At 41.7% G+C, this 20,388-nt stretch overlaps 1 protein-coding gene across 2 annotated transcripts in view; it reads right to left on the bottom strand.

Annotated features, from left to right (window-relative positions):
- Positions 1-5,288: 5,288 nt before the first annotated feature.
- The window catches only part of LOC129840266 (rho guanine nucleotide exchange factor 7-like), a 32,061-nt gene continuing 16,961 nt past the window's right edge, over positions 5,289-20,388 (bottom strand). The window contains exons 12-21 of one of the 2 annotated variants that reach the window (XM_055908017.1): positions 19,116-19,262; positions 18,965-19,051; positions 17,760-17,838; positions 17,390-17,544; positions 15,085-15,306; positions 14,751-14,934; positions 13,970-14,155; positions 9,700-9,799; positions 9,491-9,545; positions 5,289-9,283 (exon numbers count right to left, since the gene is read on the bottom strand). In XM_055908017.1, the coding sequence (XP_055763992.1) occupies positions 9,161-9,283; positions 9,491-9,545; positions 9,700-9,799; positions 13,970-14,155; positions 14,751-14,934; positions 15,085-15,306; positions 17,390-17,544; positions 17,760-17,838; positions 18,965-19,051; positions 19,116-19,262 (1,338 nt within the window). In that variant the 3' untranslated portion in view covers positions 5,289-9,160. The remainder of the gene's footprint in view (positions 9,284-9,490; positions 9,546-9,699; positions 9,800-13,969; positions 14,156-14,750; positions 14,935-15,084; positions 15,307-17,389; positions 17,545-17,759; positions 17,839-18,964; positions 19,052-19,115; positions 19,263-20,388) is intronic. The other variant, XM_055908018.1, reaches the window with a different exon arrangement.

The following is a 20,388-nucleotide window of genomic DNA, read 5'->3' on the forward strand; positions in this document are numbered from 1 at the left end:
CAGAGCCTAAGAGAAGAGCATCCAGTCTTCGCCCGTCCTTTGTCGCTTTTCCTCCTTTTCTCTCTTTTTTTTGTTGAAAATTGAAAAGGCTGGAAATTAATGACAGGGCTGTGGAGAGAGAGAGACTAGCTCTGGCTTCTACAATACATGTCAAATCTAAATGATCACTAGCCATTGAACAGAGCCAGTGTAAAGAAGCCAGGAACAAGGCGAGGTGTGTGTGTGTGTGTGTGTGTGTGTGTGTGTGTGTGTGTGTGTGTGTGTGTGTGTGTGTGTGTGTGCACATGGAGGGTGTACCCAGCTGATTGATTCAGGCCTCTAAAAATGAAGACACCTTGATGGTTTCAGAGCTGTACAATTGGCTGAGGCCCATTGTAAGATGGCTGCAGTGACTTGCTGTCACTTTCATTCTGTACAGAACTATTGATGGCAGACAATCTACTACTCTCAACCTAGACAATACCCCCTATTGCCGTAGGACTATAGGGCTGTATAGGTGGATGGAGGGATCTGGCAAGACTATCATTACACTATGGGAATACTGTAAGACTTGAACACTTGACCCAAAGGCCTAAGCTATCACGAGGATGATATAACAGATGTTTAGAACATATAACTACCGACAGTAACTACCTCACCTAGCAGTTTCCATAATGCCTGTAATATAACAGTTAATTGACTATCTTTATTTTTCACGTGTTCGACGTTACATCAGCTCTGTGCTGGGCAGAACTCAGACAGGGCAGAAAGGGACAGATCGCAGCAGGAACAATTACTGATCTTTGCCATATGAGTGTTGAATGCATGTGAGAAATACACTTTCCCTTTTTGCCAGCTACCTCACCCCCTGCCATTCAGTGGAGTGTAGGAGTGTGTCCCAAACCCCCTGCCTTTCAGTGGAGTGTAGGAGTGTGTCCCAAACCCCCTGCCTTTCAGTGGAGTGTAGGAGTGTGTCCCAAACCCCCTGCCATTCAGTGGAGTGTAGGAGTGTGTCCCAAATCCAATAGTCTATAATAGCTCCCTAATGCTTCATCCTCTCCATCTGCACTGAGATTAAACAAACTGGATGACAGGTGAAAGCTACTTCCTGGTAATCTTCCAGGATAGTGCTTTCACCCATTCTTTGTTTTCACATAAAACATGAAATGATACAAGGAGAGGCAGCCACTTTAGACTATTGGACACCTTAGGTCAGAGATCTTGGCTCTCTGTGATCTTTGTCATAATCTTCGCCCAAGGCTTAAACAAAAACAGGCTTCAGCCTACTTAAGATCATCCAGTTGTTTCCTATCTCTAAAGGTACCAGGTACAGTAGGCTAGTCTACACTCAATCCCCTTGTTCCCATACTCATTATGAACCCCTACTGGCACATCCAAGCTATCACCGCGTTTGATCTGCACTCTAAAAAGATACATTAGATGCTCTTTTCCATTTTTCTGCAGCGCTTTTGTGTTTGTGTAAGAATATTTAACGGTAGACAAAGGTGACTTATCAATTATTCATTCACCATCAAGGCCCGGGCTGGCATTCTGAAAGGAGCTGACATTTCAGACTTTCCCCCAACATCTGCAAAATTATATCCTTTCCATTGTAAGTCAATGAAGTAGAGTCATCGCCCTCATAAAAGGCAGTAAATTGCCTTGTCACTTTAATAAGGCCATCTTTCTACAACCTTCACTCTCTCCACTGCCTGCTGCTGCTGTTATGAAGGGACTGAATATGCAGCATTATCGCTTTTCAATTCACTGCTTTTGTCTTTCTATGGCTTGCATATGCATGTGTTTTAGAATGATAGAAATAAGGACTAGACAGAGAAACCAGGAAGCAGTCTAGATATGGGAGCCAACATTGGGAGTTCCATTTGGCTACTTCCTGAAGAACTGAAACTTAGTCTAATTCCCAGACAACTCTGCTATCACTTCTTGCGGAGGTGAAAACATGTCTGGAAATCAGCATTATCTGTCAGTTCAAGACATGGGGTATTATTCACCTCCCATGCATTGAAAACAGAGCCTGTCTGGATTGAGCACCAGCCAGGAGAATAGCAAAACACCACTGTGAGAAACTGTCATGCAGAAACAACCACCATTGAACCCCGGCCACAGTCTCTGCTTTAGTGAAACCGTAGAGACAGACTACTAGTTAAGATCCCCATCAGTTATTTATGCAGAACAGAACCACAGACATCAACAAAACGTGTTCCAAGCCCTCAGTCTGGAGATCCAGTGCTATTCTAATCAGGGACAGACATCAACAAAACGTGTTCCAAGCCCTCAGTCTGGAGATCCAGTGCTATTCTAATCAGGGACAGACAGGTAACATTTAGCCTCTGCTGTCTCTGTCTAGTGGGCAGGCCACCACCACTGGCTGCTCCCGAGCTTTGTCCTCATGTAAATGTCTACTAGATGTCATTCTCCCTCCAAATGTCATCCCTCGCTTCTGCACAATCAAAAGGAAGGAAGGAGGAAGTGTTCAGCCCCATCCGTCCGACTACGCATCCCCGCGCTCTGCTCTGACTGGGTGTCCGCCCGGCGATTAAATCTCCCACAATTCCGTTGTCTCTGTGGACCTGTGAGGCTTTATGATTCAGACCGCTTTGTTTGTTATAATGGTGTTGGAGTGGAGGCTGCTGTGGTGTTGTGTTGTTGGGGAAACAGTAGAAGTAGCCTCTCTGTGAGCTGAATAGATTCATTGTTACACCCAAGTTTTACTGTTTTCACTGCTCTTAAAATGGCATCTTCTCTTTACTCTATGATACAGAGAGATGATGGAATAGATTTCACTTACAGGGACAGGCAAGTCTTGGATGGACGCAGTGTATGCTGGTTTTTATTCCAGCCCAGCTCGAATGCACCTGACCAAACTAAACCTGGTCTAAACTGACAACCATGATGAGATATATTTGAATCAAGTGTGCCAGACAGTGCAGGGTTGGAACAAAACTATCCCAACTGAGTATCAAACCATCAAAGGGTTAAATGATGCTCCCATTCGACATTGACACACAGTACTCCCCCACGATGGCTTCAATCACAGCCAAAACCTTTATTCTCCCTTCACTCTCTCCCTTCCTGCCTCCAGCCCAAACCTGGATTACTGTGAAACAATGAGGCTGTGGGCAGGAGGACAGTCACAATGGTGGAATTAACGTGGGGGGACTTACCGCCGACTTATGCCAAGACAAAAGGTGGGCACAGCCGTCAAAGGTTTCTAGCCGTTTGAATACCCCCCTCACCCCCACCCCCCACACACATAAAGGAAGCTTTGTCACATGGACCCTCCACAATAGAATGGGCTTCGCTCAGGCCAGATACGCCACATTGCCAACAGAAGTCATGCAACACTGGGACGCAACCTCACCTGATGGTACAGTGCTGAAACCTGTGGAACAACAGGGCCAGTTGTACCTACACAGTTGGTAGCTGCGTTGAGAGCTGCAATGACTGAGGGGTTATACTGTAGGCAATGTTCCTTCAAAGAAATTTCAGCACTGAGCAAATTTCAGGTCTGCTGAGCGCAAACTTGAACATTGTAAAATTCAGTGCAACCTCCAACTGTGAACATTGAAGCAATACACGCTTTGTTACACTTTTAACAGTGGTTAATTAGGCTACTAGGGCTATTTGATCATAATGTAGGCCTACCAGAGTGGTCCTACCATCAAAAACAAGAGAAATGCATCCCATAACATTTTAACATGGAAATAGCTATTATTATTCAACCTACAGTAGAAGCCAATGTGTGGTGTTCAATGTAGACCTACAATCCATGAGACTTTTGAAAGAAAAACCATGCAGGCCTTGACAATTAACATGTTTATTCACTTGTCCTTCAGACAAGGTGACTGAAAATGTGTTTGATGCAAGAAACCACTTTACAAAATAAAATTCATTATTATTCCCATACCATTATTACAGAGAATAATGGTAGCCTTTTGGCTACTTAGCTTATTCAAGACAACAACACTGCCCCTTAACCACAGAAAAGCTCTACCTGACTTGCTGTGAAAAGATGGCAAGAAATGTAAAAGTTGTGCTCTTGTAGGAAGCAACCACTCCCCCATTGTTGACAAGAAATTAGCTATAACTGGGCCAATAACTCACTAACTAGCAAATGATTTTAACAAAATGTGCACAGGTGGCTACATGCAGCTCTCGCTTTGATAAAAAAATGCTTTTTTTAAATGTATCTACTCATGACTGCTCATGATGTAAACACAGTCCAGTTCAAAGTGAATGGCACAGATCCAAATAATGGCAATGGTTATTTTCATATATAGTGCATTCGGATAGCACTCAGACCCCTTGACTTTTTCCACATGAAACTTTAAAGCCTTATTCTAAAATAGATTATTTTTCAATTTCAATCTACACACACAATACCCCATAATGACAAATAACCATAAAATATCACATTTACTTAAGTATTCAGACTCTTTACTCAGTACTTTGTCGAAGCACCGTTGGCAGTGATTACAGCCTCAAGTCTTCTTGGGTATGACGCTACAAGCTTGGCACACCTGTATTTGGGGGAGTTTCTCCCATCCTTCTCTGCAGATTCTCTCAAGCTATGTCAGGTTCGATGTAGAGTCGCTGCACAGCTATTTTCAGTTCTTTCCAGAGATGTTAAATTGGGTTAAAGTCCGGGCTCTGACTGGGCCACTCAAGAACATTGAGACTTGTCCCAAAGCCACTCCTGCGTTGTCTTGGCTGTGTGCTTAGGGTCGTTGTCCTGTTGGAAGTCTGAACAGGTTGTCACCAAGGATCTCTCTGTACTTTGCTCCGTTCATCTTTCCCTCGAGCCTGACTAGTCGCTCAGTCCCTGAAAAACATCCCCACAGCATGATGCTGCCACCACGCTTCACCGTAGGGTTGGTGCAGTCCTCCAGATGTGACGCTTGGCATTCAGGCCAAAGAGTTCAAGCTTGGTTTCAACAGACCAGAGAATCTTGCTTCTCATGGTCAGAGTCCTTTAGGTGCATTTTGGCAAACTCCAAGCGGGCTGTCGTGCCTTTTACTGAGGAGTGGCTTCCGTCTGGCCACTCTACCATAAAGGCCTGATTTGGTGGAATGATGCAGAGATGGTTGTCCTTCTGGAAGGTTCTCCCATCTGCACAAAGGAACTTGAGCTTCAGAGTGACCATTTTGGCTCAGTTTGGCTCTTGGTCACCTCCCTGACTGTTAAAGGAATTAAATGATTCCTCTTTGTACTCATTAATTAAAATGAATCTGTCTATTTATAAGAATTTGTAAGATTCTTATTAACATAAAATAGACAGGATACAGTCTTATTAAAATTAGATAATAGTATTTATTCTCAGGGCACGCTCCCATTTAACCATAAACAACAGTTTATATACAAGATATGACGTCATTGGTTTACAGAATAAATCTCCTCCTCTTGACCAATATAAAACAGGTTCAAAAGTTCATTCCAACTCCCCAGCGCACACACATGACACACAATATAATTTATTCTCCTGAAGGCTCACTATAATTTATTACCACTTTAGCAGACAACTCAAGATAATGGAAGACCTAAGAAGTTACTCACTGCCTTATCTAAACATCTCAGGGCTAAGTTGGGTCAGTTCAACCATAGTTTAACGACCCTTTTTGCTTACTTTATAACCCACGGCACAAATCTCTTTCACTAGGCGTGCAGAGTTCAAGTAGTTATAATTTTATCTAAATCTAGAAATTGTTTTAGTTATTATTAACAAAATTCCTAACAGTGACCAAGGCCCTTCTCCCCCGATTGCTCAGTTTGGCCGGGCATCCAGCTCTAGGAAGAGTCTTGGTGGTTCCATTAAGAATGATGGAGGCCACTGTGTTCTTGGGAACCTTCATTGCTGCAGAAATGTTTTGGTTACCCTTCCGCAGATCTGTGCCTCGACACGATCCTGTCTCGGGGGTCTATGGACAATTCCTTCGACCTCATGGCTTGGTTTTTGTTCTGACATGCACGGTCAACTGTTGGACCTTATAGACAGGTGTGTGCCTTTTCAAATCAATTGAATTTACCACAAGTGGACTCCAATCAAGTTGTAGAAACATCAAGGATCATAAATGGAAACAGGATGCACCTGAGCTCAATTTTCAAGTCTCATTGCAAAGGGTCTGAATACTTCTGTAAAGAGGTGACCAAGAACCCGATGGTCACCCTGACAGCGCTCTAGAGTTCCTCTGTAGAGATGGGAGAACCTTCCAGAAGGACAACCATCTCTGCAGCATTCCACCAAATCAGGCCTTTATGGTAGAGTGGCCAGATGGAAGCCACTCCTCAGTAAAATGGCACATAACAGCCTGCTTGTAGTTTGCCAAAAGGCACCTAAAGACTCTCAGGCCATGAGAAACAAGATTATCTGGTCTGATGAAACCAAGATTGAACTCTTTGGCCTGAATTCCAAACGTCACGTCTAGAGGAATACTGGCACCATCCCTATGGTGAAGCATGGTGGTGGTAGCATCATGCTGTGGGGATGTTCTTCAGCGGCAGGGACTGGGAGACTAGTCAGGATCGAGGCAAAGAATAATGGAGCAAAGTACAGAGATCATTGTCAAAAACCTGCTCCAGAGTGCTCAGGACCTCAGACTGGTTCATCTTCCAACAGGACAACAACCCTAAGCACACAGCCAAGACAACGCAGGAGTGGCTTCGGGACAAGTCTCTGAATGTCCTTGAGTGGCACAGCCAGAGCCTTTACATGAACATGATTGAACATCTCTGGAGAGACATGAAAATAACTGTGCAGCAACGCTCCCCATCCAACCTGGCAGAGCTTGAGAGGATATGCAGAGAAAAATGGGAGAAACTCCCCAAATACAGGTGTGCCAAGCTTGTAACGTCATACCCAAGAAGACTTGGTTGTAATCACTGCCAACGGTGCTTCAACAAAGTACTGAGTAAAGGGTCTGAGTACTTAGATAAATGTGATTGGTTTTTTATTTTCAATATATTAGCAACAATTTCAAAAAACATGTTTTTGCTTTGTCATTATGGGGTATTGTGTGTGTAAATTGATGAGGGGAAAAAACAATTGAATACTTTTTATAATAAGGCTGTAATGTAACAAAAAAGGGGTCTGAATACTTTCCAAAGGCACAGCTTCTCTTCTGTCCTAACTTGTTGCCCCAGAAGACTAAATAAAGTAGTGCTCACCAGAATAATGTCTTACATTGATAGAACGAATGCATTAGTAATCTAGTTAACTTCTGATTTGTTTAGGGATCGGGAGAAAATGCACAATAACAGAAAGTTTGTTCTCGTACGAAATATCCAATTGTCATCAGTTTGACCGGTTTTAAGAAAATGAAAAGCTGAGAAAACCATGAAACACGTTTCTGATAAGACTTCAGTTGATCTTGGGTGCATATTTTGTGGTTGAAATACTGTCTGCTGGCATAACAGTGTCAAAGGTAACATGTTACACTCACATTTTCTCAAAAGATGCTGAAAGAAAGAAATCATATTTCTCCACTCCTGTTCCCGAGACAAAACTGTTGTATTGTTTCACTGCAACAAATGTATAATTCCACAGCAGTTATTATATTACATGTGAGAGGGTATAGGCCTACAGTCAGTGTCCAGAGTTCAGTTACTATTCCATTTTACCCATAACTTAAATGAGGAATATTGTGTTTATTCATGGATACAGGGATACTCGTGAGCGGGATATCAACAGGTGCAAGTAAACAGCTTATTCCCAATAAGACCTTAAGCGGGATATGAGCTACTGTCCAGAATACTGTGCGCATGGAAACGTGGTCACTGTCACCATTCCTGGACTGTTTAGAGTACATTTCCACCTGAATCTACCACTGATAGGTATCCAATGAGAACTGTCTGATTCATTTGAAGTGACAGCACTATGCAGGACAAAGGCTACATCACATTTAGGTCATTAAGCAGACACTGTTATTCAGAGGCAACTTACAGCCAGTGCTTTCAACTAAGATGGTTAAAACAACATGTCAGTCGTCGCAAGTATTCAGATACACAAGAGATTCAGTTTACTGGTTTAATTCAGAGACGAGCTGAGAAGAGGTAATAAATAGAGGGATATGGAGGGAGGTTTTCACTGAACAATAAACTTAAGGAGTGCATAATACCTTTCTCAGTCAATTTCATTTAAATACATAAATTACAGACATAACATAGAATCTGAAATAGTTAGATAAGTAGCTTACGTTAGTGTTCATCATTGGAATCAATATTGCATTGGAATATTTGAAGTATTTTAAACTGAAAAGCCTGCCAGAAATGTAAGCTAATATCATGGAATAATTTCCCGAAGGCACATTTCATGATATTAATTTGAGACGCTACGGTTCGTTTCTGTACAAATCATAAGTGACAAAGAAGTAGAAAAGCAAAAGTAGAAATACAGTGTTTTCAGGAAAGCATTAAAATAGAAAGTCCATTATCCGGTAAAATAACAGTAACAAACAAGAAATAGGTCATCCAGAATATTTCAAATAATCATCATCAGAAAGCCACAAAAATCACCTGAAAACGTTCCAGTATTGGATTGCTAAGGTTTCCATGGAAACATGCAGAATGAGCTAGAGGTTATGCTGTTCTGTGTGTTGGCCATAGGCTCCTACAAGGCTCAGAGGAATGGACAGGGAGATGCACCAGAGCGGGATAAGAGGAGGGTGGGGGTGTTGAGGAGCTTGGCAGCAGGGTAATGCAGGCAGTGACAAAATCATCATCTGTCAAAATCGTCTGGGTTGCATCTCAATAGTCTACCGTGGCTACCTTTCCTCTGCATAAAACTGGACAGGTGGAAGGAAATCCCTTTGTAGGCACTAGGGACCTACTGCACATACGAGTGCAGATCAGCAAAGATGAGAAGAGCAAACCACGTATCTTCACTAGTGTGATTGTTCCAGCCTCTTTCCAATCCCAGATCAACACAAAGGTCTGAGGTCCATGCCGCAGCCAATAGTCTTCCAGAGTGATTCAGGGGTGCTACGTTGCATTTTCATTGGCTGTTTTGACATTGGACCACACCCAGTCTCTTACAACAGTGACAGATCAGTGTTCCACAGTGTGTCAGTTCACAGTGTTACGTCAGATGGCTTTGTGGTTAACAACTTTGGTCCAGTCCCGGTGGAGCCCGAACCCAACCATGTTGATGCGATGTCACCCGAGTACTCACAGGTTGGTCTCGTCCCAGGTGGGGTCATTCATGTTCTTCAGGACTCTCCTCAGGATCTTCTCCAGCTCCTTCCTGGCTTTCTGCTCTTCATCCAGGGTCCTCCTCATCTTCTTGTTGTCCTGTTTGGGTGGGAACAAAGATGGCCGCTGGATCTTAGAAAAGGGTCTAAATCGCACATGCCTGGAATGAACAGAGCTCTGGTTCTGGGATGTATATGCTTAGTTTCCTTGTCATAGTTTCCTTGTCATTTCTCTGATTCATTATGATGCTGTATGACTGACATGCTATTTGATGTGACGGTTTAGAGAACTCTCCTGAACGCTCACCTGTTTCAGCTCCTGTACTTCATCCTTCAGCCCATACACCGTGTCTACTAGAGTCCTAAGGCAGACAGACATGTTAGTTAACCAACCCAACCACAGCACACCATTATCAATAAACCCCATTAAGGAACATATAAACTTCTTGAACGTGTGAAGTGAAGAGTTCTCCCAATCTATCGCACTGTGTGTTTAGGGAGGAATGTAGTGCTTACTTCTCCTCGATGACAGTCTGTCCGTTGCTCTTGGTCTCCTCCACGATGATCTTCTCCTCCTCAGGGAAGAGCATGTGCAGACCTGACTTCTCCCTGGATCCTGATTGGTGAAACAAGACCGTCAGCAGAGCACATTGGTCGATGGACGGGATGACTCACTGACTGATTGGCTGACTGAGGGAGGGTGACCTTTCCGTAGAGGTTTGACACACTAAGGCTGTAGATCAATAGTTCAAACTAGCCTCTTCTCCTTGTGTCCTGTCCCCTCTGATCACAGTCCTTTATAGGAGCCCTTTCATTTATCAGCGGCAATGAAGGAAAGAAGACAAGGAGGCCATTTTAGAGTATTAGGACACAGCCCAAACCAGATTCAAATAAGTGGCTAGTCAAAGGGGGCCTGTGGAAGGATCAGGACAGGTGTGGTAGAGGAGGAGAACTTGACCTGGCAAATCAAGTCTCCCTCTCATCTATCATTTATCCTGTATTCATACAGGAGATTCCATTGAGATTCAAAATCTCTGTTCTCCAAGGGAGATCTAAGCTATGACAGCAGCATATTAACTCATCATTTTAATGATTGTAACATGACACCAGGTCCTTTGAATCCGTTAATAGTTGAGAACAGAAGGGAGGCTGAGGAGCAGTTATTCCCTTTGTCCACCGAGGTCTTTTGAGGGGAGAAGGGTGTGTGAGTGTGTGTATATACTACCGTTCAAAAGTTTGGGGTCACTTAGAAATGTCCTTGTTTTTGAAAGAAAAGCAACTTTTTGCCAATTTAAATAACTTCAAATTGATCAGAAATACAGTGTAGACATTGTTTAAGTTGTAAATGACTATTGTAGCAGGAAACGGCTCATTTTTCATGGAATATCTACAGAGGAATATCTACAGATCAACAACCATCACTCGTGTTCCAATGGCAAGTTGTTAGCTAATCCAAGTTTATCATTTTAAAATGCTAACTGATCATTAGAAAACCCTTTCGCAACTATGTTAGCACAGCTGAAAACTGTTCTGATTAAAGAAGCAATAAAAATGGTCATCTTAAGGCTAGTTGAGTATCTGGAGCATCAGCATGTGGGTTTGATTACAGGCTCAAATGGCCAGAAACAAATGACTTTCTTCTGAAACTTGTCAGTCTATTCTTGTTCTGAGAAATGAAGGCTATTCCATGCGAGAAATTGCCAAGAAACTGAAGAGCTAGTACAACGCTGTGTACTACTCTCTTCACAGAACAGTGCAAACTGGCCCTAACCAGTAGTGCATGCATGCATGAATACATACAGTGGCTTGCGAAAGTATGTTGTTGCCTTACAACCTGGAAATAAAATAGATTTTTGTTTCCCAGTCCCTGCCGATGAAAAACATTCCCACAGCATGATGCTGCCGCCACCATGCTTCACTGTGGGGATGGTGTACTCAAGGTGATGAGAGGTGTTGGGTTTGCGCCAGACATAGCGCTTTCCTTGATAGCCAAAAAGCTACATTTTAGTGTCATCTGACCAGAGTACCTTCTTCCATATGTTTGAGGAGTCTCCCACATGCCTTTTGGCAAACATATTATATTTTTCTTTAAGCAATGGCTTTTTATCTGGCCACTCTTCCGTAAAGCCCAACTCTGTGGAGTGTACGGCTTAAAGTGGTCCAATGGACAGATACTCCAATCTCCGCTGTGAAGCTTTGCAGCTCCTTCAGGGTTATCTTTGGTCTCTTTGTTGCTTCTGATTGCTTCTGATCTCCTTGCCTGGTCTGAATTTGTGGGCAGCCCTCTCTTGGCAGGTTTGTTGTGGTGCCATATTCTTTCCATTTTTTAATAATGGATTTAAATGGTGCTCCGTGGGATGTTCAAAACCCATCCCTGATCTGTACTTCGACAACTTTGTACCTGACCTGTTTGGAGAGCTCCTTGGTCTTCATAGTTCGCTTGCTTAGTGGTGTTGCAGACTCTGGGGCCTTTCAGAACAGGTGTATATATACTGAGATCATGTGACCCTTAAATAAAGTCCACCTGTGTGCAATCTAACTAATTATGTGACTTCTGAAGGTAATTGGTTGCACCAGATTAGAGGTCAAGTTCTCATGACAATCGGAAATCGGTATTTTTGGGCGCCGATTAGCCGATTATTATTATTTATTTTTGTACACCTTTATTTAATCTTTATTTAACTAGGAAAGTCAGTTAAGAACACATTCTTATTTTCAATGACGGCCTAGGAACGAGGCAGAACGACAGATTTTTAACCTTGTCAGCTCGGGGGATCCAATCTTGCATCGATTACAATGCACTCCATGAGGAGCCTGCCTGTTAGCAAATGCAGTAAGCTAAGGTAAGTTGCTAGCTAGCATTAAACTTATCTTATAAAAAACAATCAATCAATGACTGTCATTGCTCCAATGTGTACTTAATCATAAACATCAATGCTTTTCTTAAAATCAATACATATATTTTTAAACCTGCATATTTAGCTAAAAGAAATCCAGGTTAGCAGGCAATATTAACCAGGTGAAATTGTGTCATTTCTCTTGCGTTTATTGCACGCAGAGTCAGGGTATATGCAACAGTTTGGGCCGCCTGGCTCTTTGCGAACTAATTTGCCCGAATTTTACGTAATTATGACAACATTGAAGGTTGTGCAATGTAACAGGAATATTTAGACTCATGGATGCCACCCGTTAGATAAAATACGGAACGGAATAAACGTTTTGTTTTCGAGGTGATAGTTTCCAGATTAGTCAAAGGTATATGGTTTAGAGAGAAATAGTCAACGCGTTATAATTCCTGTAATAACTTGCGGCTGAATTTGAAAGGGGTTCCTTCGTTATTTTACCGTTCATGTCTTCCATAGAGAATGTCTTAATCTACTTCAAATAAGGTCTGTGTTTTGTGCAGGCTTAAACCGCCTCGACGTTTTGATACCCGTGTAAATCTCACTAGGATAAGGTAACGTTTGTCAACATATTTTCATAAATCCACTCTACATTTTTTTTTTAATCTTCGCTTATATTTAACCAATATTGATCAGTTACCTTGTCCTATGGATATCTACACAGTTATAAAATTGGCACGGTGATGTAAGCCTACACGAAACACAGACCTTATTTTAAGTGAATCTAAAAATATCCTATGGAATAAATGAAGGAACCGCTTTTCAGATTTTTCTAGGTGTCATGGGAATTATGACTCGCACTTTGGTTGTCAATTCTTACCATGCCCATTATTAAAATAGGATTTCCTACATATAGAAATTAAAGTTTTTGTTTTCAACATTCATCACAGGTAACTTAAACTCTATTTTTATTCAAACAGTTGAGAGTATTTGTCTCCTAAGCAGACTCTTCAGTATCATTGTCACTTCAGAGCTGTGTGTGTATTTATGTATTATATTAAGTTAAAATAAAAGTGTTCATTGTTCATTCAGTATTGTTGCAATTGTCATTATTACAAAAATGTGTGTGTGTATGATATATTTATATATATATATTTTTTTTTAATAAATTGGCCGATTAAATCGGCATCGGCTTTTTTTGTCCTCCAATAATCGGTATCGATATTGAAAAATCATAATCGGTCGACCTCTACACCAGATCTTATTTAAGGGCTTCATAGCAAAAAGGGGGTGAATACATATGCACGCACCACTTTTCCGTTAAAAAAAGAATATATATATATTGCATTTTTTTAAACAAGCTATTTTTTCATTTCACTTCACTAATTTGGACTATTTTGTGTATGTCCATTACATGAAATCCAAATAAAAATCAATTTAAATTACAGGTTGTAATGAAACAAAATAGGAAAAACGCCAAGGGGGGTGAATACTTTTGCAAGGCACTGTGCATACATACATAAGGGAGAGAGTTCATGTTAGGTTCCTACTATCTTCAGTTTCTGAGAGGTTGGCTTGACAAACATTTCACAGAAACAGCAGACACAGCTACTGTAAACCACACATAACTAACCATGACTAAGGGAGAGGGAGAGACCAGAAATTGTGGCTGAAGGAAAGCCAGGGCCGCGTTCAGCAGGACACGTTGGCCAACATTCAGATAGAAATGTATTATGTTGAACAAACATGTAGAATAAGAAATCATGTCAGCTCTATTCACTGCATTTCTATCTACAACATTTGCATACTGAATGTGGCCTAGCCAGCAATGGGATTCCAAAACTACGATGAAAGAAAATCATATTTCTCTTTCAAAATAAAATAGTTGATTAAAAAAGGTGTGGGGGAGCGGGATATATGGGAGGAGCGACTAGAGCTCTTACGAGAAGCGGAGGAGGTCCTGTAACTACTGGCGGTCCATATACTGTCATAATCCGAGTCCTCTGATAGGTCAGACCAGGGCTCGGTCCCTCTGGACAGGCTGCTACGGCAACCTATAGTGTCCACACTGGACCGGTCAACTGGCTCGGCCAGCACGTGGTTATGCATCAAATCAGTACCCTGCCATGCTGGAACGAGGAGGGGGGGGTGGATCAAACCATACGGAACGAGGAGGGAGAGTGGATCAAACCATAATAAAGCGGTGTGGGGAGGGGGGGACAAATAATTGTTGAGGTGGGTTGTGGAGAAAGGGATCCATAATAATTGGATAAATAATATACAGATATATTTAAAACGAGGTGGGATGGTGGGGTTATGGATGAGGACAAAAATAATAATAAATATATATATTTTTTTTTAAAGGGAGAGGACACAAAATGGAGGAGGAACAGACCAAAAGGAGGAGGAACAGAGCGGAGAATAACAGAATACAAAGGGGATGAGGGGAGAGAAAAGAAACAGGAGAGAACATAGTTAAAGAGAGAGGAGACAACACTGAACTATGAGTAGCAATAGACTAGACACTAGAGTATAGCTGTTTAGATTCAACTGTCAAAGAGCATTTATCCAGAACCTGTGAAGTCTTAGAACTAATCTGGACATGGTTCATGTTAGTACAGAAATAAAAGACAGGCTTCAAAGAAGTCAAATGACACCAAAGACTAGTTGGTATTGGTTGAAGTATTGAGTCTGACAGGTTGTGTGTTTGCGGCGTAGTCTTACTTGAGTTGAGTGTCTGTCGTGTTTTGGCGCTGGTGCAGTAGGCCTCGATCACTTTCAGGATCTGGGCATCCTCCTCCAGAGCTGCAGTACTCTTCCTGGTAGCAAAGTCCTCATCTGAAGGTTTCCTCTCAGGTTTACGTTTAGGCAGCAGCTTCTTCATACTCTTAGGACTTTTACTCATATCCTAGAGAGAGGGAGATAAAAAGAGGAAGAGAGGCTCTCTTAGAACCCTAGAAGTGGGCTATTTTATTGGTAAAGGCATCATCTCTGAAACTGTGCTGGCTATTACTGGTTGGAACCTATTCCCTCTTAGACCAAAGGCCCAGGACCATACCTCTTTATGGCAAAGTGCTGCCGAGGGCTTGAGTGGGGGCGCGGGGCGGAGGCAGCTGAGGCTCCAGGGTTTGGGGGTGCTGGGGGGCTCCAGGGGACCCCACATGGGGGGGGTTTGAGGGACCCCGTGGGAGGAGGGGTGGGGTAGGGTGTGGTAGGCAGGGCCCCCAGATACACCCCTACTCTCTGAGTGTCTGGAGGGGGTCAGGGGATGGGACGGGAGCTGGGGGAGAAGGGGAGAGAGAGAACAGAGGGAAGAAGTTTAAGACGGGCACAAAAAAGAGAGTATATCATATATACAGTAGTATTTCTTGGAATGAAATGATGCTTGCTGCGTGGCCAATTAATTAGCCAATTAAATTGGCCAATTTCAAATTTCATAAATCGGTAATCGCCCTTTTTGGACGCCGATTATGGCCGATTGAATTGCAATCCACGAGGAAACTGCGTGGCAGGCTGACCACCTGTTACGAGTGCAGCGTCAAAAGGAGCCAAGGTAAGTTGCTAGCTAGCATTAAACTTACCTTATAAAAAAAAACAATCAATCCTCACATAATCACTAGTTCACTACACATGGTTGATGATATTACTAGGTTAACTAGCTTGCCCTGCGTTGCATATAATCAATCAATGCGGTGCCTGTTAATTTATTATCGAATCCCAGCCTACTTCAACTTCGCCAAACGGGTGATGATTTAACTAAGGCGCATTCGTAAAAAAAGCACAATCGTTGCACAAATGTACCTAACCATAAACATCAATGCCTTTCTTAAAATCAATACACAGAAGTATATTTTTTAAAACCTGCATATTTAGTTAAAAATAAATGCACGTTAGCAGGTAATATTAACTAGGGAAATTGTGTCACTTCTCTTGCCTCCAGTACAAGCGGAGTCAGGGTATATGCAACAGTTTGGGCCATCTGGCTCGTTTCCTAACAATGACCGTAATTAAATTTGCCAGAATTTTACATAATTATGACATAACATTGAAGGTTGTGCAATGTACAATATTTAGACTTAGGGATGCCACCCGTTCGACAAAATATGGAATGGTTCTGTATTTCACTGAAAGAATAAACTTTTTGTTTTTGAAATTAGTTTCCGGATTTGACCATTATTAATGTCTAAGGCTCGTGTTTCTGTGTGTTTATTATAATTAAGTCTATGATTTGATAGAGCAGTCTGACTGAGCGGTGGTAGGCAGCAGCAGGCTTGTAAGCATTCATTCAAACAGCACTTTACTGCGTTTGCCAGCAGCTCTTAGCAATGCTTGTTGCACAGCGCTGTTTATGACTTCAAGTCTATCAACGCCGAGATTAGGCTGGCAATACTAAAGTGCCTAAAAGAACATCCAATAGTCAAAGACATATGAAATACAAATGGTAGAGAGAGAAATAGTCGACGCGTCATAATTCCTATATCTACAACCTAAAATTTCTTAACTGGGAATTTTGAACCACCAGCTTTCATATGTTCTGAGCAAGGAACTTCAACGTTAGCTTTTTTTACATGGCACATATTACACTGTTACTTTCTTTTCCAACACTGTGTTTTTGCATTATTTAAACCAAATTGAAAATTTCATTATTTATCTATGTACTAAATTTAAGGTAAAAATAAAAGGGTTCATTATTCATTTAGTATTGTGGTAATTGTCATTTTACAAATATGTATTTGAAAAAAAAGGAAAAAAAATCAAATCTGCCGATTAATCAGTATCGGCTTTTTTTGGTCCTCCAACAATCGGTTTCGGCGTTGAAAAATCATAAATCGGTCGGCCTCTAGTAATAACCAGTAGTAAATACGAGTTGGATGCATTCAAGTGCTTTGAAGTCGTTGAGAATCGCTGCCTGGCTAACGGGCAAACAATCTGCAACCAGAAAAAAAAATAAAAAAGCTAGCTAGCTTGTAAACAAATGATAGTGTTCAAAAACTATATTAATAGATTGCTTTTTATAAATAATGTTTTATTGTTGCATTTAACTGCCGAAAATGCTGTTATAGAGTTAATTTCCTCAGTATGTGACGTCAAAGTTCAACATGTGGGAGAAGTCCGTGATGATAGACGAGTTTCCCACTAGTGATTACCAGTTGGAGGAGCATTCAAATGGATCTTTCCCAGTGGTATGGTCATATTTACAGATTTACAAGATGTCATGAACACAGCATTATCCTTCCCATTCATTTGGGATTTAAACCTACAAATATGCTAATCCATGTACCTGGATCTACACAAGAAAAATGTCAGACAAACGTTAATACCTGTCCCTTTAACTGACAGACTGGAGAGGTTGGGGGTGTTACCGTGTGGCAGGGGACAGACTGGGGCTTGGCGGTGGGTGTGGTCATGATCACGGAGGGGGCGTTTCTGATCTGAGTGTGTCTCGACAGATGCTCCACCCACTCCTGCAAATCCTGCTGGTTGTTACACACCACCTGCATCCGCTCACACGTACTTCCTGTAATACACACACAAACTCTTGTTTAACTAACATTGTGGGGACACAATTTATTCCCATTCAAAAGCGTATTTTGCCTAACATCAACATCAACCCCCTAGAAATAGCATTTTTCCTTTGGGTCCCCACAAGTATAGGTAAACATGTCCACACACACGTAATTACACAGACATTACCCTTAATTTGAGCTGTTTAAACTCCACTAGTAAACATACCTGATATTTCAAAAGCGTTTTTGACCACCTCACAATCTTCTATCCTTGAGATAAGCATTCCTGTCAATGGCAGCTTACCCTTTAAAGCAAATCAACGACAAAGAGTTACAGAAACTTTTAGTGTTTACATACTTAAGGGCACTATACAACCCGTTAGATTTTTGCCTGATTCTGTTTCTTCACAGTTTTTCCTACAAAACATGTCACTTTTTTTGTTGTTGAAAAAAAATAACATTTGATGTTCTAAGTCCATAACAATGCTTAAACCACATCAGGAGACCAATTCTAAGAAATGTAGATTTTTGGGTGTAATTACCCTTTAACTGCTCACTAGCCAGAGGCAGTTGTTTGGTTAGGATGCTTCTGTAGCATTCATGTGATTGCAAAGTTTGCAAAACAAATGGCCACTGGATTGATGCAAATAGTCACGATATCATTCTGCCAGGTAGGCATATGTTACTTTGTAGTTGAATGGTACAATAAGCAAAAATCCCTCCACTATTTTTTCTGCTTGCTAAAATAACAAGTTTGCCTAATTTCAGTTTGTGTGACAAAACAAGCAATGTGTAGATAATCATTGTACCATCTAAACCACTGTGAAATATATTTTCAATAACCAAAGATATTGTATTTTCAGCTGTTTGAAGCTGGTGCAAAAAACCGAAAGTAAAAACTAAACTTAAGAACAGGAAGCATAGAAATTGCGCACATAGAACAGATTTACCACTTCTTAGACATGCTTTCAATGAGATGGACAGATCTATAACTCACATTTCTATGTGAATTTGGTTGGGTGACGCAAAAAGCCACATATTGCAGGTTTAACATTTAATTGAGAGGGTTTTTGGGAAAGCCTTACCATCTACCAGAAGACAGTTGGCAACACATTAGTATAATCGCTAACGACTACAAGAAGTGGTAGACAAACGCGCACACGCAGACAGGCATTCCTGTGTTGTTGCCTCTTCAGAAAGTTGAAGGAAAATATGAATCACAGATGCATTTTATGTCATGATAATCTTGGGCGAATTGATGACTTTTTTAATGAGTTCAAACCATTTAGTTGATTTCCTACTAAGTTCAATACATTTTTGAATATTGTCGTTTTAATGTCTCGATTCCAGGATTCTGTCATGTTCTCCACAAAGCGGATTCTATAGGGCCCTAAATCCTAACAAAGGACAGAGCGAGAGCGAGATCCTGACCTGGTAGATGAATCCACTCATTCTGGAGCTGGCAGACAGCAGTAGGAGAACATTTGGGAACAGCAGGAGGTAGCGTTCACTCTTCTCCTAAAGACGACAAACACACACTGTTAAGACGTTCCTGGGTGTAGATTTTAGATGCGCGTCTTACCTCTGATCCGTGTGTGTGGCAGAGTGTGTGAGACATGTACAGGACAGGGCCCAGGGTTCTGATGTCATCTCCCTCCCAGCGTCTGATCGTCTCAGTTAGAATCTGCAGCTCCAGCTCCTTACGTTTCCTCACCTCCTGACACCGAGCCTGAAGCCATGGAGACACAAACAAATAAAAGGAAGCTGTTTTAAAGTATTGAATCCCAGTCAATGTGAGAGACAGTGAGACAGAGAGAAACAGACAAATGTATGCATGCACACACACACACAGAAGATCCAGGCTGCATAGAAGCCCAAGGCAGGGCACCAAGCCACAGAACAGCAGAGCCAAACCGTGGAGCTCAGAGCCAGGCTAAAGCTCTTCCCTCAGACCTTGTATTAGCAAAACTGCACCGCCTGCACACAACAAGACAGAGACTATTTAACATGTCAATTTAACCCTGAATAACACTGGATTCCATACACGCTAGTGCTCAAAAGTTTGGGGTCACTTAGAAATGTCCTTGTTTTTGAAAGAAAAGCACATTTCTTGTCCATTAAAATAACAAAATTGATCAGAAATACAGTGCAGACATTGTTAATGTTGTAAATGACTATTGTAGCTGGAAACTGCTGATTTTTAATAGAATATCTACATAGGCGTACAGAGGCCCATTATCAGTAACCATCGCTCCTGTGTTCCAATGGCACGTTGTGTTAGCTAATCCAAGTTTATCATTTTAAAAGGATAATTGATCATTAGAAAACCCTTTTGCAATTATGTTAGCACAGCTGAAAACTGTTGTGATCAAAGAAGCAATAAAACTGGCCTTCTTTAGACTAGTCGAGTATCTGAAGCATCAGCATGTGGGTTTGATTACAGGCTCAAAATGGTCAGAAACAAATAACTTTCTTCTGAAACTTGTCAGTCTATTCTGGCAGCTTCATTAAATAGTACCCGCAAAACCCCAGTCTCAACATCAACAGTGGCAGAGTTCTAGGCAGAGTTGCAAAGAAAAAGCCATATTTCAGACTGGCTAATAAAAACAAAAGATTAAGATGGGCAAAAGAACACAGACACTGGACAGAGGAACTCTGCCTAGAAGGCCAGCATCCCGGAGTCGCCTCTTCACAGTTGACGTCGAGACTGGTGCTTTGCGGGTACTATTTAATGAAGCTGCCAGTTGATGACCTGTGAGGCTTCAGTTTCTTGGTAATTTCTTGCATGGAATAGCCTTCATTTCTCAGAACAAAAATAGACTGACGAGTTTCAGAAGAAAGTTCTTTGTTTCAAG

This window comes from Salvelinus fontinalis, chromosome 41 (genome assembly GCF_029448725.1).
Source record: "Salvelinus fontinalis isolate EN_2023a chromosome 41, ASM2944872v1, whole genome shotgun sequence".
NCBI lineage: Eukaryota > Metazoa > Chordata > Actinopteri > Salmoniformes > Salmonidae > Salvelinus > Salvelinus fontinalis.